The 19,951-nt window shown below is 31.9% G+C and overlaps 1 protein-coding gene across 2 annotated transcripts in view; it reads right to left on the bottom strand.

Moving 5' to 3' along the window:
• Nucleotides 1-11,326: 11,326 nt before the first annotated feature.
• The window catches only part of Pez (protein tyrosine phosphatase non-receptor pez), a 34,614-nt gene continuing 25,989 nt past the window's right edge, over nucleotides 11,327-19,951 (bottom strand). For both annotated transcript variants that reach the window (XM_072535357.1, XM_072535359.1), the window contains exons 11-14: nucleotides 17,228-17,446; nucleotides 16,639-16,821; nucleotides 13,169-13,495; nucleotides 11,327-11,531 (exon numbers count right to left, since the gene is read on the bottom strand). In XM_072535357.1, the coding sequence (XP_072391458.1) occupies nucleotides 11,403-11,531; nucleotides 13,169-13,495; nucleotides 16,639-16,821; nucleotides 17,228-17,446 (858 nt within the window). In that variant the 3' untranslated portion in view covers nucleotides 11,327-11,402. The remainder of the gene's footprint in view (nucleotides 11,532-13,168; nucleotides 13,496-16,638; nucleotides 16,822-17,227; nucleotides 17,447-19,951) is intronic.

The following is a 19,951-nucleotide window of genomic DNA, read 5'->3' as shown; positions in this document are numbered from 1 at the left end:
TTAATGACACCAAACTTTCTCTAACTGAATTTATAATTACAGACAATAAAAAATAATTTAGAATTAAGAAAATATAATTATTAATTTAAAATTATTCTTGGGTGTATACTATAGTTTATCTTTATGAACGAGAGAGTAATTAGCATAATTTTAACTGGTAGCTCCGACCACTCCATGGGCGTGCTCAAGATTAATTGAAAAATTACTTTGAATAATTGTAAAAAATAAATGAATTATTTCAGTGTTATAAAGTGTTATGTGTATGTAAACAAAAGTGACCTCTTTTATCACACACTATATTAGAACTGACTGGCCTACATTAAAAAGGGTTTTAAAAAATTCACATTTTTTTTAATTTTTAAAAATTACAAAAGAGAAAAAGAGTTTTTAAAACCGTCTAAGGTATGTTAAATAGATGAATAAAAATATTAATATAAAACTTACAGCTACTTGTTACAAATCCAAATCAGATTCAGAAGATGAACTTTCAGAACCAAGATTTATAATAACTGGCTCGATCATTTTATCAGTAATATTGTCCAGCTTCCACATTTTTTCCTCTTCTTCAATAGTGTGATTTACTGCCTTTTACATTATTTACGGCCTCCAAAAACAACTGTTTAACATCATGAATTTTAAAAGTGGTATTTTTTCTTGAAACTTCACTCTTTATCTGTGCCCATACCAGTTCAATCGGGTTTAATTCACAATGATATGGTGGGGATCTAAGTACTGTCATTCCACGATTTTTGGCAATTTCATCAATTTCGTATTTTTTAAATTTTTCTTTATGAAGGGCACACAACGAATAAAGTTCCTTTCTTATAGATCCGGGATGGTACGTAATATTTTTTGAACTCAGCCAATTCTGCAAGTCTTTTTTTAACCACTTGGTTGTGGGCAGTCCTTCTATAAGTCTGGAGTGATAACTTGCATTATCCATTACTATTACACAGTTCTTAGGAAGAAGATCTATCATTTGTTCGAACCATTCTTGAAAGACATCAGCGTTCATGTCTTCATGGTAGTCACCGGTACGAGTTGATTCAAAAGTTAATAAACCACCTTCAACAAAACCGTCTGAACTGCCAATGTGTACTATTATCAGCCTGCGTCCTTTTCCTGATGGTGGGTTTAAACCAGTAGATAAGTTATTTACAAAAGCGTGCCTTTGACTTGTAGTAAATTTCCTTTATGGTTCTTAGAAAATGTCTTCTCCATATGACAATATCGCTTCTTTCTAATAAAATAGACTTTCTGGGATTCTTTTTCCAGCGGAAGCCTATTTCTTTTAAAAGTTTCCATAACGTACTTCGACTTATTTCTTGGTAATCCTTATCATCTCGAACTGAGACAAGAACTTTATCCAATGTTGGAAATTCTTGTCTAAAGAAGAATTCATGCACTTTCCGTCGAAGTCCTTCTTTAAAATGATATTCTATTTGAAATTTTGGTTTCCCTGGAGCATTACGTGGCATTTGAAAACTACCACATTTCTCTTCTTTAATAACTCTGTAAATCGTAGATTTCCCAACACCAAGTGTACTGCTAACTAACTCAACGGTCTCATCAACACTTTCACATAAACGTTTGTCTGTAAATGATTTAAAACAATTAAATATTAATGTTTTTTCATTAACTGTTAGAGGACCAATTTTTCGGCGTTTACACGGCACTTCTAAATTTTCCATAACACTAGTATACACAATAAACTGCACCTTGCAACTGAAGTACCTACTTTTAGTGAACTGTTAAGAATTTTGAATACGCCACTTGGAAAAACGCCTTCCTACAAAATGGAAAAACCCACTATCACATTTTCTGTGGAATAAGTTTAGAAGGTAATTATCTAGTCAATTACTGTCGTAGATTCCTGGAATTAAAGAATTAAATGTTTGATTGTTGAAACCCTTACTTCGTGGAATGCACTCATTTCAGATAAAATAAAACGTTTTATTTTATCTAAAGAATTAAACTTTATTTTGCAAATAGGTAGGTACTTATTAAACTTTTATTGGTTATATATAACCAATAAAATAAACATCTTACATTTCTTGCAAATTCATTAGTACCTGTTAACCTCCATCACTCCGACACTGGCAACCTTATTTAGGGATTAGTAATGCTCACAACTATTGTATTCTATTCTGCTCCAACCTTTATACCTGGTGGTCATACTCAATTTAAAATTGTTTTCCTATATACTTCTGTAAACTTGTTGACAAATATCTGTTTTTCATTGAGTTACCCGTATCAACAGTTTAGGGATTTGCATACATAATTTATTGTTTTATTACTCTCTCATACATAAAAATACACTATAGTTCGGCCCCGCGGTCAGATTTTAATACCCCATAGAAAAGGGGCATAGGTAAATTCGCCCCGGCCATATATTTCTTAGAAAAGATATTTGAATAATGTCTTCTCGTGACATTTGAATAATGACTCGTTAAACTCCGTGGAAGTGACAACCAACCAAAAAGAACAATTTTTATTGAAAAATGATCCGGTAAAAAAATTTGTTGTTTTTTCTTGTGTATCTAACATTTTTAAGTAAATTAGAAACAATTTATGTTGATGGAACTTTTAAATACTGTTTTTATTCAACTATTTACAGTTCACGGACTCGCAAATGGACACTATGTGCCGTTGGCATTCTTTTTGCTTTCAAATAAGTTAACAAACTCATATGTGACTGCCTTAAATTGTTTAAAGACGGAGTGTCAAAAATTGAACTTAAATTTTAGTCCCAAGGTTGTATATGCCGATTTCGAAAAAGCGATCCATGCAGCTGTAAGTGAAGTGTTTCCATCTGCGAAAATAAAAGGATGTAGGTTTCATCTCGGACAATCATGGTGGAGAAAAATTCAAAAAGTTGGTCTGGCTACTGAGTATTCAAACGACAATGAAGTCGGACAATACCTTAGATATATGTTTGGTCTACCTTTCCTAGATCCATTAGAAGTAGGTGAGTGTTTTGCTTTAGACTTTAGTGAAATATTACCAGCACAATACCAAGCCGTACAACAATCTGCTGACTACTTGGGGGACAACTATATTTCTGAAGAGGCAGACTTCCCTCCTGAGATGTGGGCGGAAAACAGTTCATCACTTGAGCGTACAACCAATGCCTGTGAAAGTTTCCATTCTAAATTTAATTCGTTATTTTACAATCGGCACCCTAATATATTTCAATTTTTAGAAGTTTTAAAAGATATTCAAATTGACACATATAAAAATACGAAGTTCTGTGAAACCAAAAAAAGTGTACCGAAAAGTACTTCTAGAGCGTCAAAAATTTGTTGATCACAAAATAGCGGAATTAAAGCAAAATAAATTTAGATTTCTAGCGAAATAAATGCCTCGTTTTAATTTATATTTGTTTAATTTTGTAATGGTAGAGAATATCCCATATTACGTTAGTTTTTACACTTGTATTACTTTCTTATTATACCTATATTTTAGAATAGACACAAAAATTATTTCAGTAATTTTTAAAAACAATTCAAAATTTCTAATATAATTTCTAAATCAATCACTAACATTTTTCAAAATACATAACAGTAATGAGCGCGCTAATAACCGGCAAAATAACGCAAAAGATGGAAAACATATTAAGTTGTGAAATAAATAGAAATGAAACTAGTGGAGATGGGAAATTTAGCGATAGAACCTATAAATTTACATTTCATTTATTGTTTCCCACCTTTAGACGTAATAGTTTGGAAACTACCGCTATGACAGTGACAGTTTTAGTTGACATCCTTCTCTGATACGTCTTAAGGTGGGAAACAGTGAATAGAATGTAAATTTATAGGTTTCTATCGCTAAATTTCTCATCTCTACTAGTTTCATCTCTTTTATCTTAGAACTTCATATGTTTTCCACCGTTTGCGTTATTTTGCCGGTTATTAGCGCGCTGATCACTGTATTTATATAAATATGTAACTACCAATATTTGATATAATTTCGAATATATAATACAAAAGCCTAGTACTAGCCAGTACCTATTTTCTTGGTGTTAATTTTCCTAGAACTTAATAGTGTGAACTAGTGTGCTCCGTTATTCTTTAATGTCTGTAATTATAAATTCAGTAGATAAAATGTTGGGAGTCATTAAAAAGATATTCATTTGATGTCAGGCGTTTGTGTCGTGTCAATGTCAAAAAGGCCGAAAGTATAATCAAATTAAAAAACGGTAATTTGTTAAATAGCGAATTCAAAAATAGTGTTAATGTTTTTAACTATTAGTCAAACAGTAACAATAATAGAAGTGTATCATCAATAGTGCGGGAAATTTCTGCTATGACTGGAGACTGAACGAACGATATTCCGGTATAGAGGTGAAAGTAAAAATGGGCCACTCCCATAAAAAAAAGAACCCATAAGAAAAGAATAAGACAAGTAGTGCACGGTTTTTTTATGGACAACATTCCTCCAACACTTGACGTATTAATAGAAAAAATTAACGAAACGGAGCATCTTCCGAATTTTTCTAAGAGTACATTGAGAAGACTATTGAACGACATGGGTTTTATATATGGCAAGCAGGGTAGAAATTCAATATTAATAGAAAAACAAGAAATAGTCGCTTGGAGGCGCCACTTACTCAGGGAAATAAAAAAACTGAGGAATCAATGGGCCAATATCATTTACATGGAAGAATCGTTGGATAATACTGGAACTACCAATGGACAAGTATGGCATGATTCAACAATAAAAAATAGATGACTGGCTTTCGTAAATGAACTTACCACAAGTTTAAAAACTCGGAAAATGACCAAGATGTGCTTTAGTCCATGCAGGAGGCAAAGATGAATTTGTTGAATGTGCTGACATGACTTTTAATGACTGTTTGAAGACATTTTAATACCGAATCTCTCAAAAAATAAAAAGAATGATATTGTAATGGACAATGTCATTGTCATGTCAATGTCATGTCAATTATCATTCTAGGAAACTAAATTGGCCCAAACAATATTAGGTGAAACATCAAATTAAGGAGTAGTTTTATGAAAAGGATATTTATTTTGAAGATTACTTAAAAAAGAATTTCTGGAAACTGCTCATGCATTATGACAAATACAAAACTGATTGTATTGTTGAAAAATACAGGAATCACAATGACGAACAGTACCGCGTAGATATCACTGTGAACTGAACCCAATAGAAATTATGTGAAGTGGAGTGAAATGGTACGTGTCTTCTAGGAATTCAAGTTTCAAACAAAATCCCGTTAAAACATTGATTTATGAAGGTTATGAAAAAGTACAAAACAATGGATATTGGAAAAATCACCTCAACCAAGCTATAAAATTTCATTAAACGATGACTCAAAAGATGAACTAGATTATGAAAATGAAAATAATTGAAAATTGCATTTCTGAGGCATTCTCTTAAACCACTTTCATTCAATACTTATTAATACATGTTCACTAAAGGCAACTATGTACTTAAAATTATTAGTGTAGTTCATATAATTTAACAGCTGTAGTTAACCAACAAATTATCTTTATGTATAAAAGCTTTTTAGGAATTATGACCATTTATTTCATTAACAAATACTCTATAAAAATTTTAACTTACCTAAACATATCTTAGTCTACCCTGAGTAGACAGGTACTAGAGTAGCTTATTTTACAAAAGTAGTACAATTTACAATGACAGTAACATTGGCAACACTGTTATCCTATATTCGGACACAGCCATCTGAATGTGATTTTCACTATGGTATATATTCATACAATAGATTCAACTACGTTGAGTTTTAAGAGATTAATTAGTTGGTAGGTAATTTAAATATCCGATAAAGTATTGCTAGGAAGTTTATTGTGATAGTAATAGCAAGAAAATATAAACAAAACTGCCAAATATTCCTCTTGAATAAGATGCTTACGACTCAATTTAAAAGTCGAGTGCATGTCATCCTATTGACTAACTCTATAGAACATTATGGCTAATTGAAACTACAAGATCACATCTTTAGACAACTTTCTAAGAAAAATATTTGCATATTGTATTTTATGGACATATTCCACAAAAAAACCTCTACTTCTTGTGTTTTTATTTTGTAAGAGAGTGTGAGTATGGAATTTATACTATTTTATATAAGATAGCAGCCAATCAGGTAAAATCGAAATAAATAAACAATATTTTTATATAGTTCACGTCAGTTCTTACCTACAAATTAATTTTATATAAAAAAGAATAACAAACCTTTAAGACACCTTACTTTATAACCGATATACACACATCAAATAGTATCTAGGGATATTAAATATAATTTTTAAAAATCTTTGAATGACTAAACTTTAAAGAGACCTTCAAACAACCTTTAAATGATATTATCATCAATCATCCCTGATTTTTTCTATTGTTGAACTAGGTCTCCTCTAGATATTTCCATCTATTTCCGTTTTGCGATTCTGCTATACAATTAGTCGCAATTCTTTTGACGTAGTCGGGTACTTCATGTTGGAAGGTTTTCCCTGGCTTCGGCAAAAAGCAATTTTTTTGTCCAATTGCCTTCTTTCATTCTTGCAAATGTCCCGCCCACCTCCATTCTTGGCTTGCAATACGTTCGATAATGTCTTCCATTCTGGTTCGTCTAAGAACTTCTTCATTTCTTAGTCTATTTCTCATGCTTATTCCAAGCATTGATCTCTCCATTTTATGTTGTGTCCTTCTCAATGTTTCCGGTGATGTTTTCGTGAGAGTTAAGGTTTCTGCTCTGTACGAGACGACTGGTAGAACACACTGGTTGAAAGCTTACCTTTTTAAATGGGTTTGGACATTTGTTTTAAACACGTCTCTCTTTTTCCCGAATGCAGCCCAACCTAAACTTACTCTAAGTAACTCACAAGTTTGGTTTTCTCGCGTTAATCTCATTTTGTTGTTCAAATACACATATCTTTTCACAACTTGTATGGGCGATTTCTCGATTCTATTGGCTCATTGGGGACGAGATTTGTCATTGTTTTTGTTTTCCAATAGTCTATCCTTAAATCGACCATCTGTGTTACTTGCTGTAGGTTTTGTAGCATAACTCTAGTTTCTCGTTAGTCGTCTGTTATGAGAACAATGTCATCGGAATATCGAAGATGATTTAATTTCTCTCCATCGATGTTAATACCCTTTGAACCTCACTCTAATCCATCGTTAAATGCGTACTCCATAACTGTTGTAAATAGTTATGGCTATAATGTATCTCCCTGCCGCACCTTTCTGCAATACATGTAGTATATTCTGTTTTGTAGAAGTCAACAAAAATAAGAACCAGAGGTCTATTATATTCGATATACTTTTCGACGAGAGTTTTAAGGCATAGTAGATGGTCATTTGTTCCGTGGCTTGATTCTAAAACCTGTTTGTTCTTCTGACTGATAGAAACCGAGTTTTACTTTCTATTTGCCAGCATTCCAGTAAAGAGCTTGTATAGGTGGTTGAGTAAGCTAAAGGGCTTATTTATCTCCTGTGTTATGAAAAAGGATTGTAAATGAATATTTCCATTATTGGGATGTTTTTGTTATGCAGACATATATTGAAAATTGTTTGGATTTTTGACATCAGAAATGGACCTCCTAGTTTAATTGCCTCAATTACTACACCATCTTCCCCCCGGGCTTTATTATTGTTTATATTTTTGAGAGCATGCTGAATTTCCTCCCATAACTTAAATTTGTTATGGTGTATTAAAAAAAAATCTAATTTAAATTAAAATATTTTTTGCACGTCATTATTGGCCCGATAGTAGCAAAGATACATGTATAAAGCCACTTTTGCTTTTTAAAAGCACTTTTACAGCTTTTTAGCACTTTTTATGGTGTTTATTTCTTGTAGGTCAACATTTCCCTGACTTTTCAGTACTCTACGATCTTCCATTTTTTGTTTCGTTGCTTTACTAAATTTTTCTTCTTTTTCATGTTTTATGTCGAACTTTTCTTGGACTTGTGTTGCTGTAGCTACTATTTCTTCGTTTAAGTTAGGTTACGTTATGGTGTTTACATTCATAGACATATAATACCTTGACTGAGAGCTGCAATGTAGACATGTTCCCCCAGTGCGACAGTGAAAAATTATTCAAAGCAGTCCTTGCAACTCTTTCCAATGGGCGGGGTTTATTGACCACGTAACCTTCCCACTACCAAACACAAGCGAGGTAGCAACTTAAATATAACTTACATGTTTGACCTAACAAGTCGAGTGGTAGCTACGCGGTATTGTTCTTTGTAAATTCCATTTTCGCGATTGTAAATCCAAGATCTTAACAGGAACATCAAAAATCAGGATATATAAAACAGTGATTAGACCGGTGTTAATGTATGTGTGCGAGACGTGGACGCTGATAAAAGTAATAGAAAGAAAACTCAAGATGTTTTGAGAGCAAAATCCTCAGAAGAACCTTTAGACCTTATCACGAGTTGTATTCTAACCAATACCGAATAAGAACAAATGCTGAGGTCAAACAGATGTATAGGGCTAGCGATGTAGTCCAAGAGATTAAATCCCAACGTCTAAGATGGGAAGGCCATATCCACAGTCTCCCTAATAACCGCCTCACGAATTTAATCTGGGAGAAAGCCCCGACAGGGAGAAGGCCCTTAATTAAAAACTTTTTATGTGAGAACAAATATATGTTTACAGTAGAATTTCACTTTTATTTCTTTTAATACACAAAATGTAAAAATTCGGGAAATAGGTACAAAATAGTTTGAAAAAAATTACAATAAACAAAGCTATAAAAAAGTTCAATTATTGATTTTTAAATATGTAGTATCAACTTATTATTTCTCATTCTTATTCTTTCTTTATTTTTTTTATTCAGATTTACAGCTCTATTTGCAAATTTATTTATTTATCTAAAGGTCGTGGCATATTATCGTGCACGTTGCGTTTCCAGCACATAGCGTTTAGTTTCCGCAAAATATAATTTAAATGGTTTTAAATATGAACAACGCACACTGTCCGGAACATAGCGTTTCAGACACTTAACGTTTCCGTTCAGTATATTCGAAAACAATATTTTACTGATGCCGACGGCTACGTAACGAGTCGTAACCGGTTGGTAAGGATAATGTGAATTAGATGTCCGTCGTTTTCCCCCCGTTGTTTATTTAGGTATTTGTTTGATTTTGATACAGAGTATTTAAAAAAATAATTTTCGAGGCTATTTTGTCATTTATGCATGTGTTTTTATTGCTTTGTGACAATTAATCACGGAAGTGATAAACAATTAGGACTTTTGTACGGAAGTAATACCTCTTCTTTTTAAAAATACTTTTTGGTTTGATATGTATGGCTTCGTTAAATGTAGTATTTTGTTTTTTAACTGAAGGTGAAATTAAATTTAAAACATATTTAAACTGAATCCTATTCATTCTAAAATAATTGTTAAACCTATTAATTATTATTAAATTCCTAATTGTTTATCACTTCCGTGATTAATTGTCACAAAGCGATAAAAACACATGCATAAATGACAAAATAGCCTCGAAAATTATTTTTTTAAATACTCTGTATCAAAATCAAACAAAGACCTAAATAAACAACATGGGGAAAACGACGGACATCTAATTAACATTATCCTTACGAACCGGTTACGACTCGTTACGTAGCAGTCGGCATCAGTAAAATATTGTTTTCGAATATACTGAACGGAAACGTTAAGTGTCTGAAACGCTATGTTCCGGACAGTGTGCGTTGTTCATATTTAAAACCATGTAAATTATATTTTGCGGAAACTAAACGCTATGTGCTGGAAACGCAACGTGCACGATAATATGCCACGACCTTAATAAAAGTAATATGAATTAATATTAATTTTATATAAAAAAGAAAAATCAGCGGAAGATTCGAATCCCGATTATCCAGATCTAATACCGCATAGCCACTTGACTTATTACATCAAACATGGAAGTTATATTTAAGTTGCTACCTCACTTGTGTTTGGCAGTAGGAAGTCCACGTAGTTAATAAACCCCGCCCTTTAGAAAGAGATGCAGGAACTGCTTTGCATAATTTTCTCGCCCTTGGGGAACGGGTCTATATTGCAGCGTTCAGTTTAAGTATTATATGTCTATGTTTACATCCCTTGTTGTTAAGTTTATAAGTTTAAATGATATACATTCTTAAAAATTGCACATTTCAAGAAAAAAGGAAAAATGTTCCGAAATAAAACTTAATTACAAATAAAAATTAGTTTTATGTGGATAAACGTATGCAAATCGTGACTAGAACGTTTAACCTGGACAAATGTCAAAAGTTGTTATTATATTTAAAAGTCGGATCACTCAACAAATGGAGTCTTCGCAAGTGGCTTTTTCAATGATATATTTCAATGATATTCAAATAAAGGTTGGTAGGAAAAGTGGTTAAACTTTTAAAATATATTTTTAAATACAAAAGTACAACATTTAAAACATGAGTAATTTTCGTCAATAAATAAGATAATATTAAAATTTTTATAAATTATTCCTAGAGATTTTTGATGACTGTATTTTAATTAACAATAAATGACCATCAAATAAAACAGAGCTTACGGTTAATTTTTAAAACTTCAGCGATTGAAAAGCTCCTTTTGAATATCATAATATACATCAGTTTCGACTGACTACTACGATATAATTTCTAAAAAAGTGCCAGAAATCATTACTAAATAATAGGCAGTGTTGTCCGATTGTTAAGTATTTCTTTCTGGTCAATCAATATGATCGAAACCGATGGAATTGCATTGCAAAATTGTCATAAAAATAGCTAAGATATACAGCACTCAATGTTGGATAGTTAAAAAAAGACAATGAGGAAATAAGAATGATTATATTGATGTGAGGAATGAAATTAAAAAAAGGATATAATTAATAATGAATAAATTTGTTCAAATTGTCCAAATGAGTGAACATAGTAACAGTAAAGATAAATGTCACAATGTATGATAAACATAATAAATAAAAATAAAAACATTTGAAATTGTACCTAATTGGTTGACCACCAACTTTTTTTTATAATTTAACATTAAACATCTTTAGACAAAATTGTCGAAACAACAGCATTGCGTTGTTTAGGTTTTAATTTTTACTCAACTTAAATATTAAAAAAACTACTTCTAAATGAAATTGAGGAGATATACCAAGAAAATATTTAAAAATTAACCGAAAACTTTTAAACATATTTTTCATTAAAATCCATTAAACTTGGGTTAATTTGTCATGACAGCAACTTTGGTTTATTTTGCAAAACTTATAACTCATAAAAAAATTCACTCGCAGAATAATTATTCTTTGTAAATGATCGAATTATGTATCACATTTCAAAAATAAGCTTCTAAATCTAAAAGATCATCTCGTTTAATACAATAAAATATCATAAAAATTGCACGCACACACTGGGTAAACAAAACGAAAGTGCTATATTAACCTAGTCTGTTTAAGATAATGTATTAGCAGTGAATAAACAAACCGATATTGCGCTATTGTTTGTATCATATAGGCACGTTGGTGGCGCAGGAGACCCACGACCCTCGGTATGCAGACCTCCTGAAAATTATAAAATATTAATTATATAAAGGACATATAGAAATTTGTAAAGGATGAAATTTTGATAAAAAATAGATATTTAATTGAAAACTGTTAATTTTTAATTGGTTTATAAAGTAGAGGACTATACAGTACGCCAGGCCGATTTTTTTTTATTTTTCTGCAAAGCTAGTTGTCAAAAGTCAAACAATTTTTAATTAAAGGTCTACAAATTGTGTATTCTTCGCCAATGTAAATAAATGAAAAGTATGATAGTTCCATACGAAGACTAAGATGGGCAGGACATCTGGCAAGATCACAGCAGAACAACCCTCCTAGAAGAATCCTTATGACACAACCTGTGGGAAGTAGAAGTAGGGGTAGACCAACACTCAGATGGAGGGATGGTGTAGATGAGGATGGTAGACAAATAGGCGCAGCAAACTGGCAACAGTTGGCAATGGATAGAACTGACTGGCGTAATAGACTTGGGAAGGTCGAGGCTCTTTTATAGGGCTGTAGCACCAATGATGATGATGGTGATGATAGTTCCATGAAATTTGCCCCCGTAACAATATAAATTGGTGCGATTCACGAGTTCATTTAATAGTTTGAAACATCGGTAAACTTATCAACATTTCGCTGGTCTATATATTTACGTTCTTGGAAAGAATTGTAATGAGAGAAATAGTTTATTCGTTCCACATTCTATATGTGCATTAACCCATTAACGTCCGATACAATAAACAACGACTGTCTGAAGAGAAAAGTCAAATTTCCTGCATCTGTCATTATCTGGGGCAGCATGTCGTTTAAAGGTGTGGGAAAGTTACATTTTATCGATAGGATTGTAAACAAGGACAAATATTTAAATATTTTAGAAGAATCTCTTTTACCTATTAGGGGACACCGTTTAACATCAGCAGAAGATTTTGTCTTTCAACAGGACAGCGCAGATTGTCATACCTTAAAAAAGAGTTTAAAATAGATTGAAGACCTTGGCATACCACTTCTGGAATGGGTTTCTTACAGTCGGGACTTGTCCCCGATACAGACTTTGTGGCGCAAAATGAAAAAAGCTTTGAGAAAACATCCTGCCAGGTCCGTCAACGAATTGAAGGAAAAATTGCAAGAAATATGGGATTCGTTTACATTAGAATTTTGAAAGAACTTGGTAAAAACTATGCCTCGAAGAATTGTGAATGTCATTAAAAATAAAGGGAATGTAACTCAGTGGTAAACTTTCACATTTTTTTTATTAATATTACATATTCTACGCGTTTTTTTTTTAAATTTATTATTACTCTGTTTAATCAATAGTTTTCATTGCGTTATAAAATATTTTCTATAATTAGTAAATTCAAAAATGCTGTTCGATGCATATAAACTTCTAAAATTTACGCTGCGCTTTTACTTTTGTTCTCTAAAATTTAATTTTCTTATCAGTCTAACATTGGGCCAACTGATATGGGAAGGAGCTCGTAGTCATAACAAAAAAAAAGGTTTTTAATTTTATATATGAATTTATATAAAACTTTACAAAGTTCGTTTATTTATTTATATATTTTATATATGTTTATTTATATATTTTTTTCTATTAATATAATCAATTTCTCAGTATATACCTATTTTGTTTAATATCTAATTCAGTAACGTACCTGATTATGGTCAACAGTATATAACAACAAATCACATAAAATGGTAAGTCCTGTTCTTCCGACTCCTGCCGTACAATGAACGAGAATAGGTGGATTTTTGTTATGCCCAGGTGGAATTTCTCCCATAGAATGTTGGTGGACGGACTGCATCTCTTCTAGAAATCCCAAAAAATGAGCAACAGAGTTAGGGCAGCCTTGATCGCCCCAGTCCGTATAATGTAGATGCCATATTGTACGATATCGTCTTGAAGCTACATGACACAATCGTACTTTACTGGTAACACAATGACCTGTTTTCTGTGAGAACTCCCACCATATCTGGTAGTCCTATTAAATGTAATAAAATAAAAATAAAGTAAAAAAAAATAATTTAATGAAACATTTAGGTTACATAATGCCGAACTTCCGATCATTTCGTTGATAGGAGTATATATTTAGTATAGGTTAGTGAAAAATCAGTTTCAATTGGTGTCAAAAAATTATTTATATGTTTTATTTGTGGACTATATTTTAATTGATAAATAACCTTGAAAAAATAGTGGAAATAAAGTGAGTAACAATGAGATTTCTGTAAAACTAAACCAACTAAACTAATCTATTTACTAAAATAGTCAATAGTAGAATGCTATGAATATGAAATACTGACATACATACTCATTGATTTCAAACTGGCATGTGATTATTTTAATAGAAGAAAGTTCATATACAGAATCAATATTATACATCAAGAATGTTTAAACAATTAAGACTAAATTATATGCACAGTTCAGAAGCCGAACAGCGACTTTTTACTGAACATTCGATACCAATGGACAAATGTATACCATGGAGCTGTTTCATGGAGACTTAAGCTGTAGACTTTGTAGCAGAGAAGCTGAAACGGTCAATCATATCTTGCATGACTGTGAGGCAGTAGATCGGAAACGCCAAAAACTTTTTGGACTATGAGAGTCCTTGTAGCAAAATGGTGCAATCTGATATAGTTTGAGATGACAATACATCCATGATTTCGAATGAAATAGATGTATATAACGTGGTAAGTATGTTTATATTAATTTGTATGTAACTATTATTTACCTACTGTATGAATTTTAAGGATTTGACAAGTAATCATATGTTAACATGCAAGAAAATGTTGCCGACAGAGCAAATTATGGAAAAGGAAGTCTGTATGAATTTACAGTAAGACTGGCTCATTTAATTTCAAGTTCCTATTGTTTGAAATATCATTTGTGCTGTTGATTTAGTTTCAAAAACAATAAGTAATAAATATTTGTAGGATAAATCCGAAGCCAACTTAGTTAAAGATAGGAACTGGGTCCAAACTGATATCTCAGAAAGTAGTAATGAGTTTATGTAGTATCAAGAATTAACAAATATAAAAGAAATAAGCGACATCTATAATTCTGTTGGGAATCATGATAAGAATACATCTCTAAGGAAAGCGTTTTCTCGATATATAAAAACTATTGAGAAGAAAATATAACTGTTTGCCTATAAAACAAAAAAAAGGTATACAGCCAACAAAGGCCCCACAACTAGTAAACTGTTAATCTTGTAAATTTAAATGCAGTCAAAATTTTTCGGAAATCGATAGGATCAGTATTTGTATATATATTTTCCTTGTATACGTTCATTGTAATGCGAATATTCGAATACCGGTGAGTAAGAAGTACAGAAATTTTTTTTGCGAATGTTACACTTTTTCATTTTTCTTGCCAAAAAAAGGATCAATATATCCTCTGTAATAAATTTAGGAGCGCAAAACGAATAGATTCTGTAACACCTGAATTAGAACAAAAATACAACGCCCACTTAGAAAGAAAAAGTAAAAAGATAAGATCAGCTCTGAAAATGACCCCACATTGATGTCTGCAACGCTTGACTTACAGAGTGTTCTTCAAATACCGTCTTGTGAATAGTCTCTGTTATATTACTGTCGTAAACTCTGCCTTTATAATTTTCCTGTTTATGAGTCACAGTTTCCAAACGAAGTATATTGCATGCTGCGGTCTGAGGTGAATGGTAGAAGAGGCAGCTATGAAATTGGTACAGCTTTAATGTAGTGGGTTAATGACTTCCAAAGAATATTATATATAATGCATAATGCCATTAAAAGGAAAAAAGGCATGAGTCAGTTAATTCTGTTATGGAGTGGATGAATATAATGAAAAGAGTCAGATAAAAAAAAACAGAAGTTCCGACAAACCCTACCATGTCAAACAGCTGCATTTGTCTGATATGTTGGATCTTAAAGATCTCTCAAAACTCACAATTAAAAATCGTCTGAAAGACGAGAGTGGAAACACAGTCAAATATGTTGAAATCAAGTTTTTGCGATATGAAAAAGCCAATCCGGGCATAATAAAATTTCGCTACAGTCACACAATTCGCTACATTGTACTTAATGTACGCGGAAGAGGTGAGGTCTTCTCCAGTGACAAGACCTCTTTAACCGGTTTTCAGGTCAGCTGGCCAGTTCCTTTTAAGTCTCCTATTGGCTTGGTGTTCTAGCAGAGGTTGGAGTAAGGGGTTACTATGCGATTCCAGTGCTTCATGATGCTTCGTGCTGTATTTAGTGATTACATCCTGTACGAATGGGATTCTTAGGTCTTCATGAAGTGTTAGGTTTGACACATACCAAAGTACATCAGCTATCTTTCGGAGTATTTTTGATTGGTATCTTTGAATTATGGCTGTGTTTGACTTGCTTTTGAATATTGAATATTTTTAATAAATTCCAGTTAATTTATTATTTTTTTAAAAGTGATGATAATAATGCGAAATAAGCAATATTTCAAATGATATATAATCACAAAACATACTGAATATTGTGTTATATAATCCACATAATAAAGTACGTTAGATAAAAAAAGTAAAATCCCGGGTCGTCTAAAACTACTTTCTGATATGAATAATAGAATATTAGTAAAAGTTTGCAAAAAAGGTCGACGAAATACTCTAATGTAATACGCTATGAGCACGTGTGCTTGGTTGTGTAGTAATTTCCAGTAACTTCTAGTCTGTCAAAAAGTAACTAACTTCGCAAAAAAAAATTACTAACTTCACTAGACAGTTCGGACTGGGATTGGCGTACCGACTATTATTAGTGGTCTGCTAATAAAGCCCGACTAATCCTAGTTTATTCTGATAGATTTAAAATACGGCAACAGAAACAACGGAAATATGCTAAATTGAAAATTGTTTTAATCCAAGTTTATATCAATATTTATCTTATCTATAAACTCACTCGTCTCACCCATCCGTCTCACTCTTAACACAAGCCTATTATTCAATTCTAACCAGATGTCGAATGAAAAAGAAACCTATCAAATATTTTCCGAAGTTTCACTCTTAAACGAAGTAAGAGTATAGAAATAAATTGGTTCGATTGTAACTAAAAAAAATTATTCTGGATATTTAACACCGTTTTACTAACGTTTTTATTTACTAAAGGTTTGTGACGTTACCTGATCAACATCAATACACCTCTCCCCTGCGTCTGGTAAATAAGTTAAATCTTCACTTGGATCTGTAAGCTGCACCATTAGATATACTTCAGCTTCCCATATACACTGCCAAAAATGAGGTAACGTTTGCCTTGTAGGACCTTGAGCTGCTATATAAAACCTTTGTTTGCTGCCTACAGTTGCCTGAAAATTCAAATCATAGGATGATCGAACTTATAATCGATAATTACATATACGAAAATGGTTGCGTTTCGATTTAATCTGAGTCTCTTACCACTCCCTAACACGTGTTTCTGGGTCTACCCGTCATCAGTTACCCCTCAAAATTACTATATTTTTTCAAACATTTTTTGAAAACATCTGAAAAACTCGTCAAGGTGTACAGAGTACAGAGGTACAGAAAAGTATCAGTCAAGATGATAAAATTGGAGAAATATGTAGTAGTTCCCAGCAATACGTTTTTACATTGTTAAGATTGAGAATTATTTAATTACATGATTTTTCCATTCCATGTTATGGTTTTTAATAATGTGAGTTAGGTTTGTTAATAAAAGTTACGAATTGAAAGAAAAAACCATAATGTACTTACTGTGATGTGAGATGCATTGATGTATCCATATTTATTATTTTTTGTAGGTGTAAGCCTTAATCTATTATCTTCGTATGGAAGCACGTCCTTAAATCTATTGAAAGCTGCATTTTCAGGTAAAAGAGCGGTTTTGAACTCAGCGTTCTGTTTCTTCTTCGGAATTTTATCAAATTCGAAAAATAATTGACTATCTGCGAGTTTGTTTTCTAACAGTTGGCACTGCAAAAAAAATTGACAATGTTAACGTAATTCACTACTGTTTCATTGAAAATTTTATGTCTACTTTGCACAAGTCGAAATTGAATTCTAAAAAAACCTGCAATAGATTAGAGTAAAGACAACGTGATAAATTGCCCTAACGAGATTTTAATAATTCCGTACAAAGTTTATAGCTTTATATTTAGTTTACACTTAAGTAAGTGGTAATTTTAGCCAAATTAATTCATAAAATTTAAGATTATGAAAATGTAACCACACATACTATCAACCAAATATAAAACTCGCAAATTTAGTAGAATGGAAAATCCATTACATATCAGTAAACAATACTGAATTAAAAAAAACATTTAATTTTTGGTGCAACCATAGCTTTCTTATTGCGGGTTATGGACGGAATTCATTGATCGGTGCGGTGGATGTGCCGACCTTTTCAATTGTATAAACGGTTTTTTTATTATGATGAACCGTTCATTATCATCAGAGGTGCTACAGTTCTTAGAGGGCTTTGACCTTCTCAAGGTTTCTGCGCCAAACTGTTCTGTTATGTGCTTGGATTTTACAGTTGGGAGCAACGATATTCTCATCACCACTCCCCATTCCCAGCTCTTTGTATGTTTTAGCCAGCATAAACTTGGATTTACTTGGGTTTATATGTACTCCAATTCTTTCAGTTGCTGCTGTTAGCTCTCTTAATTGATAGAAGTTACGTACTTAAATTTTCTTCAGAGATATTTTTTAGATGTGATTAAACCACAATTAATTGTAACGAAAATTACATTCTTTATTGACATTTGACGTTTTTGTTTTTTTAATTCGGAAATCGGTTTCAAAAAATTCTGAAGTAAAAAGGATGTTTATTCTATAAAGGTTTATTGTGGTAGGAAAGGAAATTTGACAGATGACTTACTTGGCCTTGCTCTTATAGGCATCAGCCATTTTACATTTTTGGAGCTTAAAATTCTGAGAGGTGTTATACTCTCGGATTTATCTAATTCTGATCTTTCTGTGATTGTTATAGTTGAGAATAGATGCCTTTGGGCCTCTGGTCTGGTATTTTATAAATACAGTTCTCTGATTTTTTTGTATGTCGTTGAGTTTGGTTTTGCATAAAATGAATTTCAGTGTATTGGTTGTTTTAAATTTGGTTGTAATGTTGTACTTATTTTCTATCCTTTTAAATATTTCTGATAACTCTTTTAAAGATATGGTATTATTGTTATACAACATTCGTCGTATAACAACCCATCTCTTGTGAGTGTTTCAGGATCCTTTGTTGGATTCCTTATTTCTAAATGAGAGTGGATAATCAATTTTTATTATAATCCATGTTAGTACGTTTTTTCTTCCAAAAGGGTATTTTCGGTGGAGTAGATAATTTGATTTTAAAATTTGATTGATTCTTTATTTCAGTTGATGTCCATAAAAAAATTGTCTAATGCTTCTAGTTTACGACGCCATAAAGTTAGCGCGCAACGACAAGTTTGAAAAGTTTGAACAACACTGGTTTGACAAGTAATAATAAATAATATGTATATTCTGACACTTCAAACCAGTAGAGTCGCGCGCTAGCTGTCTTTTTTTATTTTATCTTTGATACCTCGCGTTTTTAACAGCTGGCAACCCTAATTTTCGACCATTTTTTCTCAGGTAAACTTATATCATCATATTAAGAAAAAAATTAGCTTTAATTTGATATAAAAAACATGCATATACGTCATGAGCAGCGTATTTTATTTAAAAAATAAACGAACAAAATAAAAAATTTGTCAAAAATTAATTACTATAAATTGAATTAAAAATATTTGCGGCCACTTTTTGACTGGCAACCTATTATCAATGTATTCTCCTAATTTTAAATCTATATATAAAAATGTGAGTTTGATGAACTACGTTATGAACGTAGTGGTCTTACAGTGGGATCTTAGGCTATATATGAAAAAAAAAAAAAAATTTTGCAGCTGGAACTATTGGAGTGGATAAGGTTTCAAAAAACCTCTTTCATAAAAACAAAAGAATTTAACATGAAAGAAATGGGGTTCAATGAAGAAGTAGTTAATGATGAAGAGAGTTCTATCGTCACTGGCAAGAAAATAAACCAGTTGTAATGGGATTCAATTTTATAGGCAAGAGCAAAGAAGATAAAGTCGAAAGGTGGGATAAATTTAGAAAAATGATATCACGATTAAAAGTCCAGAAGTTATGAAACTTTCAAGTAAAACTCTCCAATAATAACACTCAGAAAAACTCCTAGCGAATATAGACCATTGAGGGAAATTCAAACTGATTTATTCGATCACTATCCTGAATACGATGATCACAAAGAAGCTACACGCTGTAAAAACATTGGCTATAAAGGAAAAACTCATGTGTTTTGCACTAAGTGTCGTGAACAAAGGAAGCAATTGTTTTACACATTTCCACCACAAACAATTGTAAGTTAATAATTTTTTTGAGCTTTTCATTTATTTAGACACATTGTATCTAAATGGACACTTGGAATGGACA

The sequence above is a fragment of the Diabrotica undecimpunctata genome, chromosome 6, assembly GCF_040954645.1.
Source record: "Diabrotica undecimpunctata isolate CICGRU chromosome 6, icDiaUnde3, whole genome shotgun sequence".
In the NCBI taxonomy this organism is placed as follows: Eukaryota; Metazoa; Arthropoda; class Insecta; order Coleoptera; family Chrysomelidae; genus Diabrotica; species Diabrotica undecimpunctata.
Note: the sequence above shows the minus strand (reverse complement) of the source record. Positions and strands in the feature narration are given on the sequence as shown.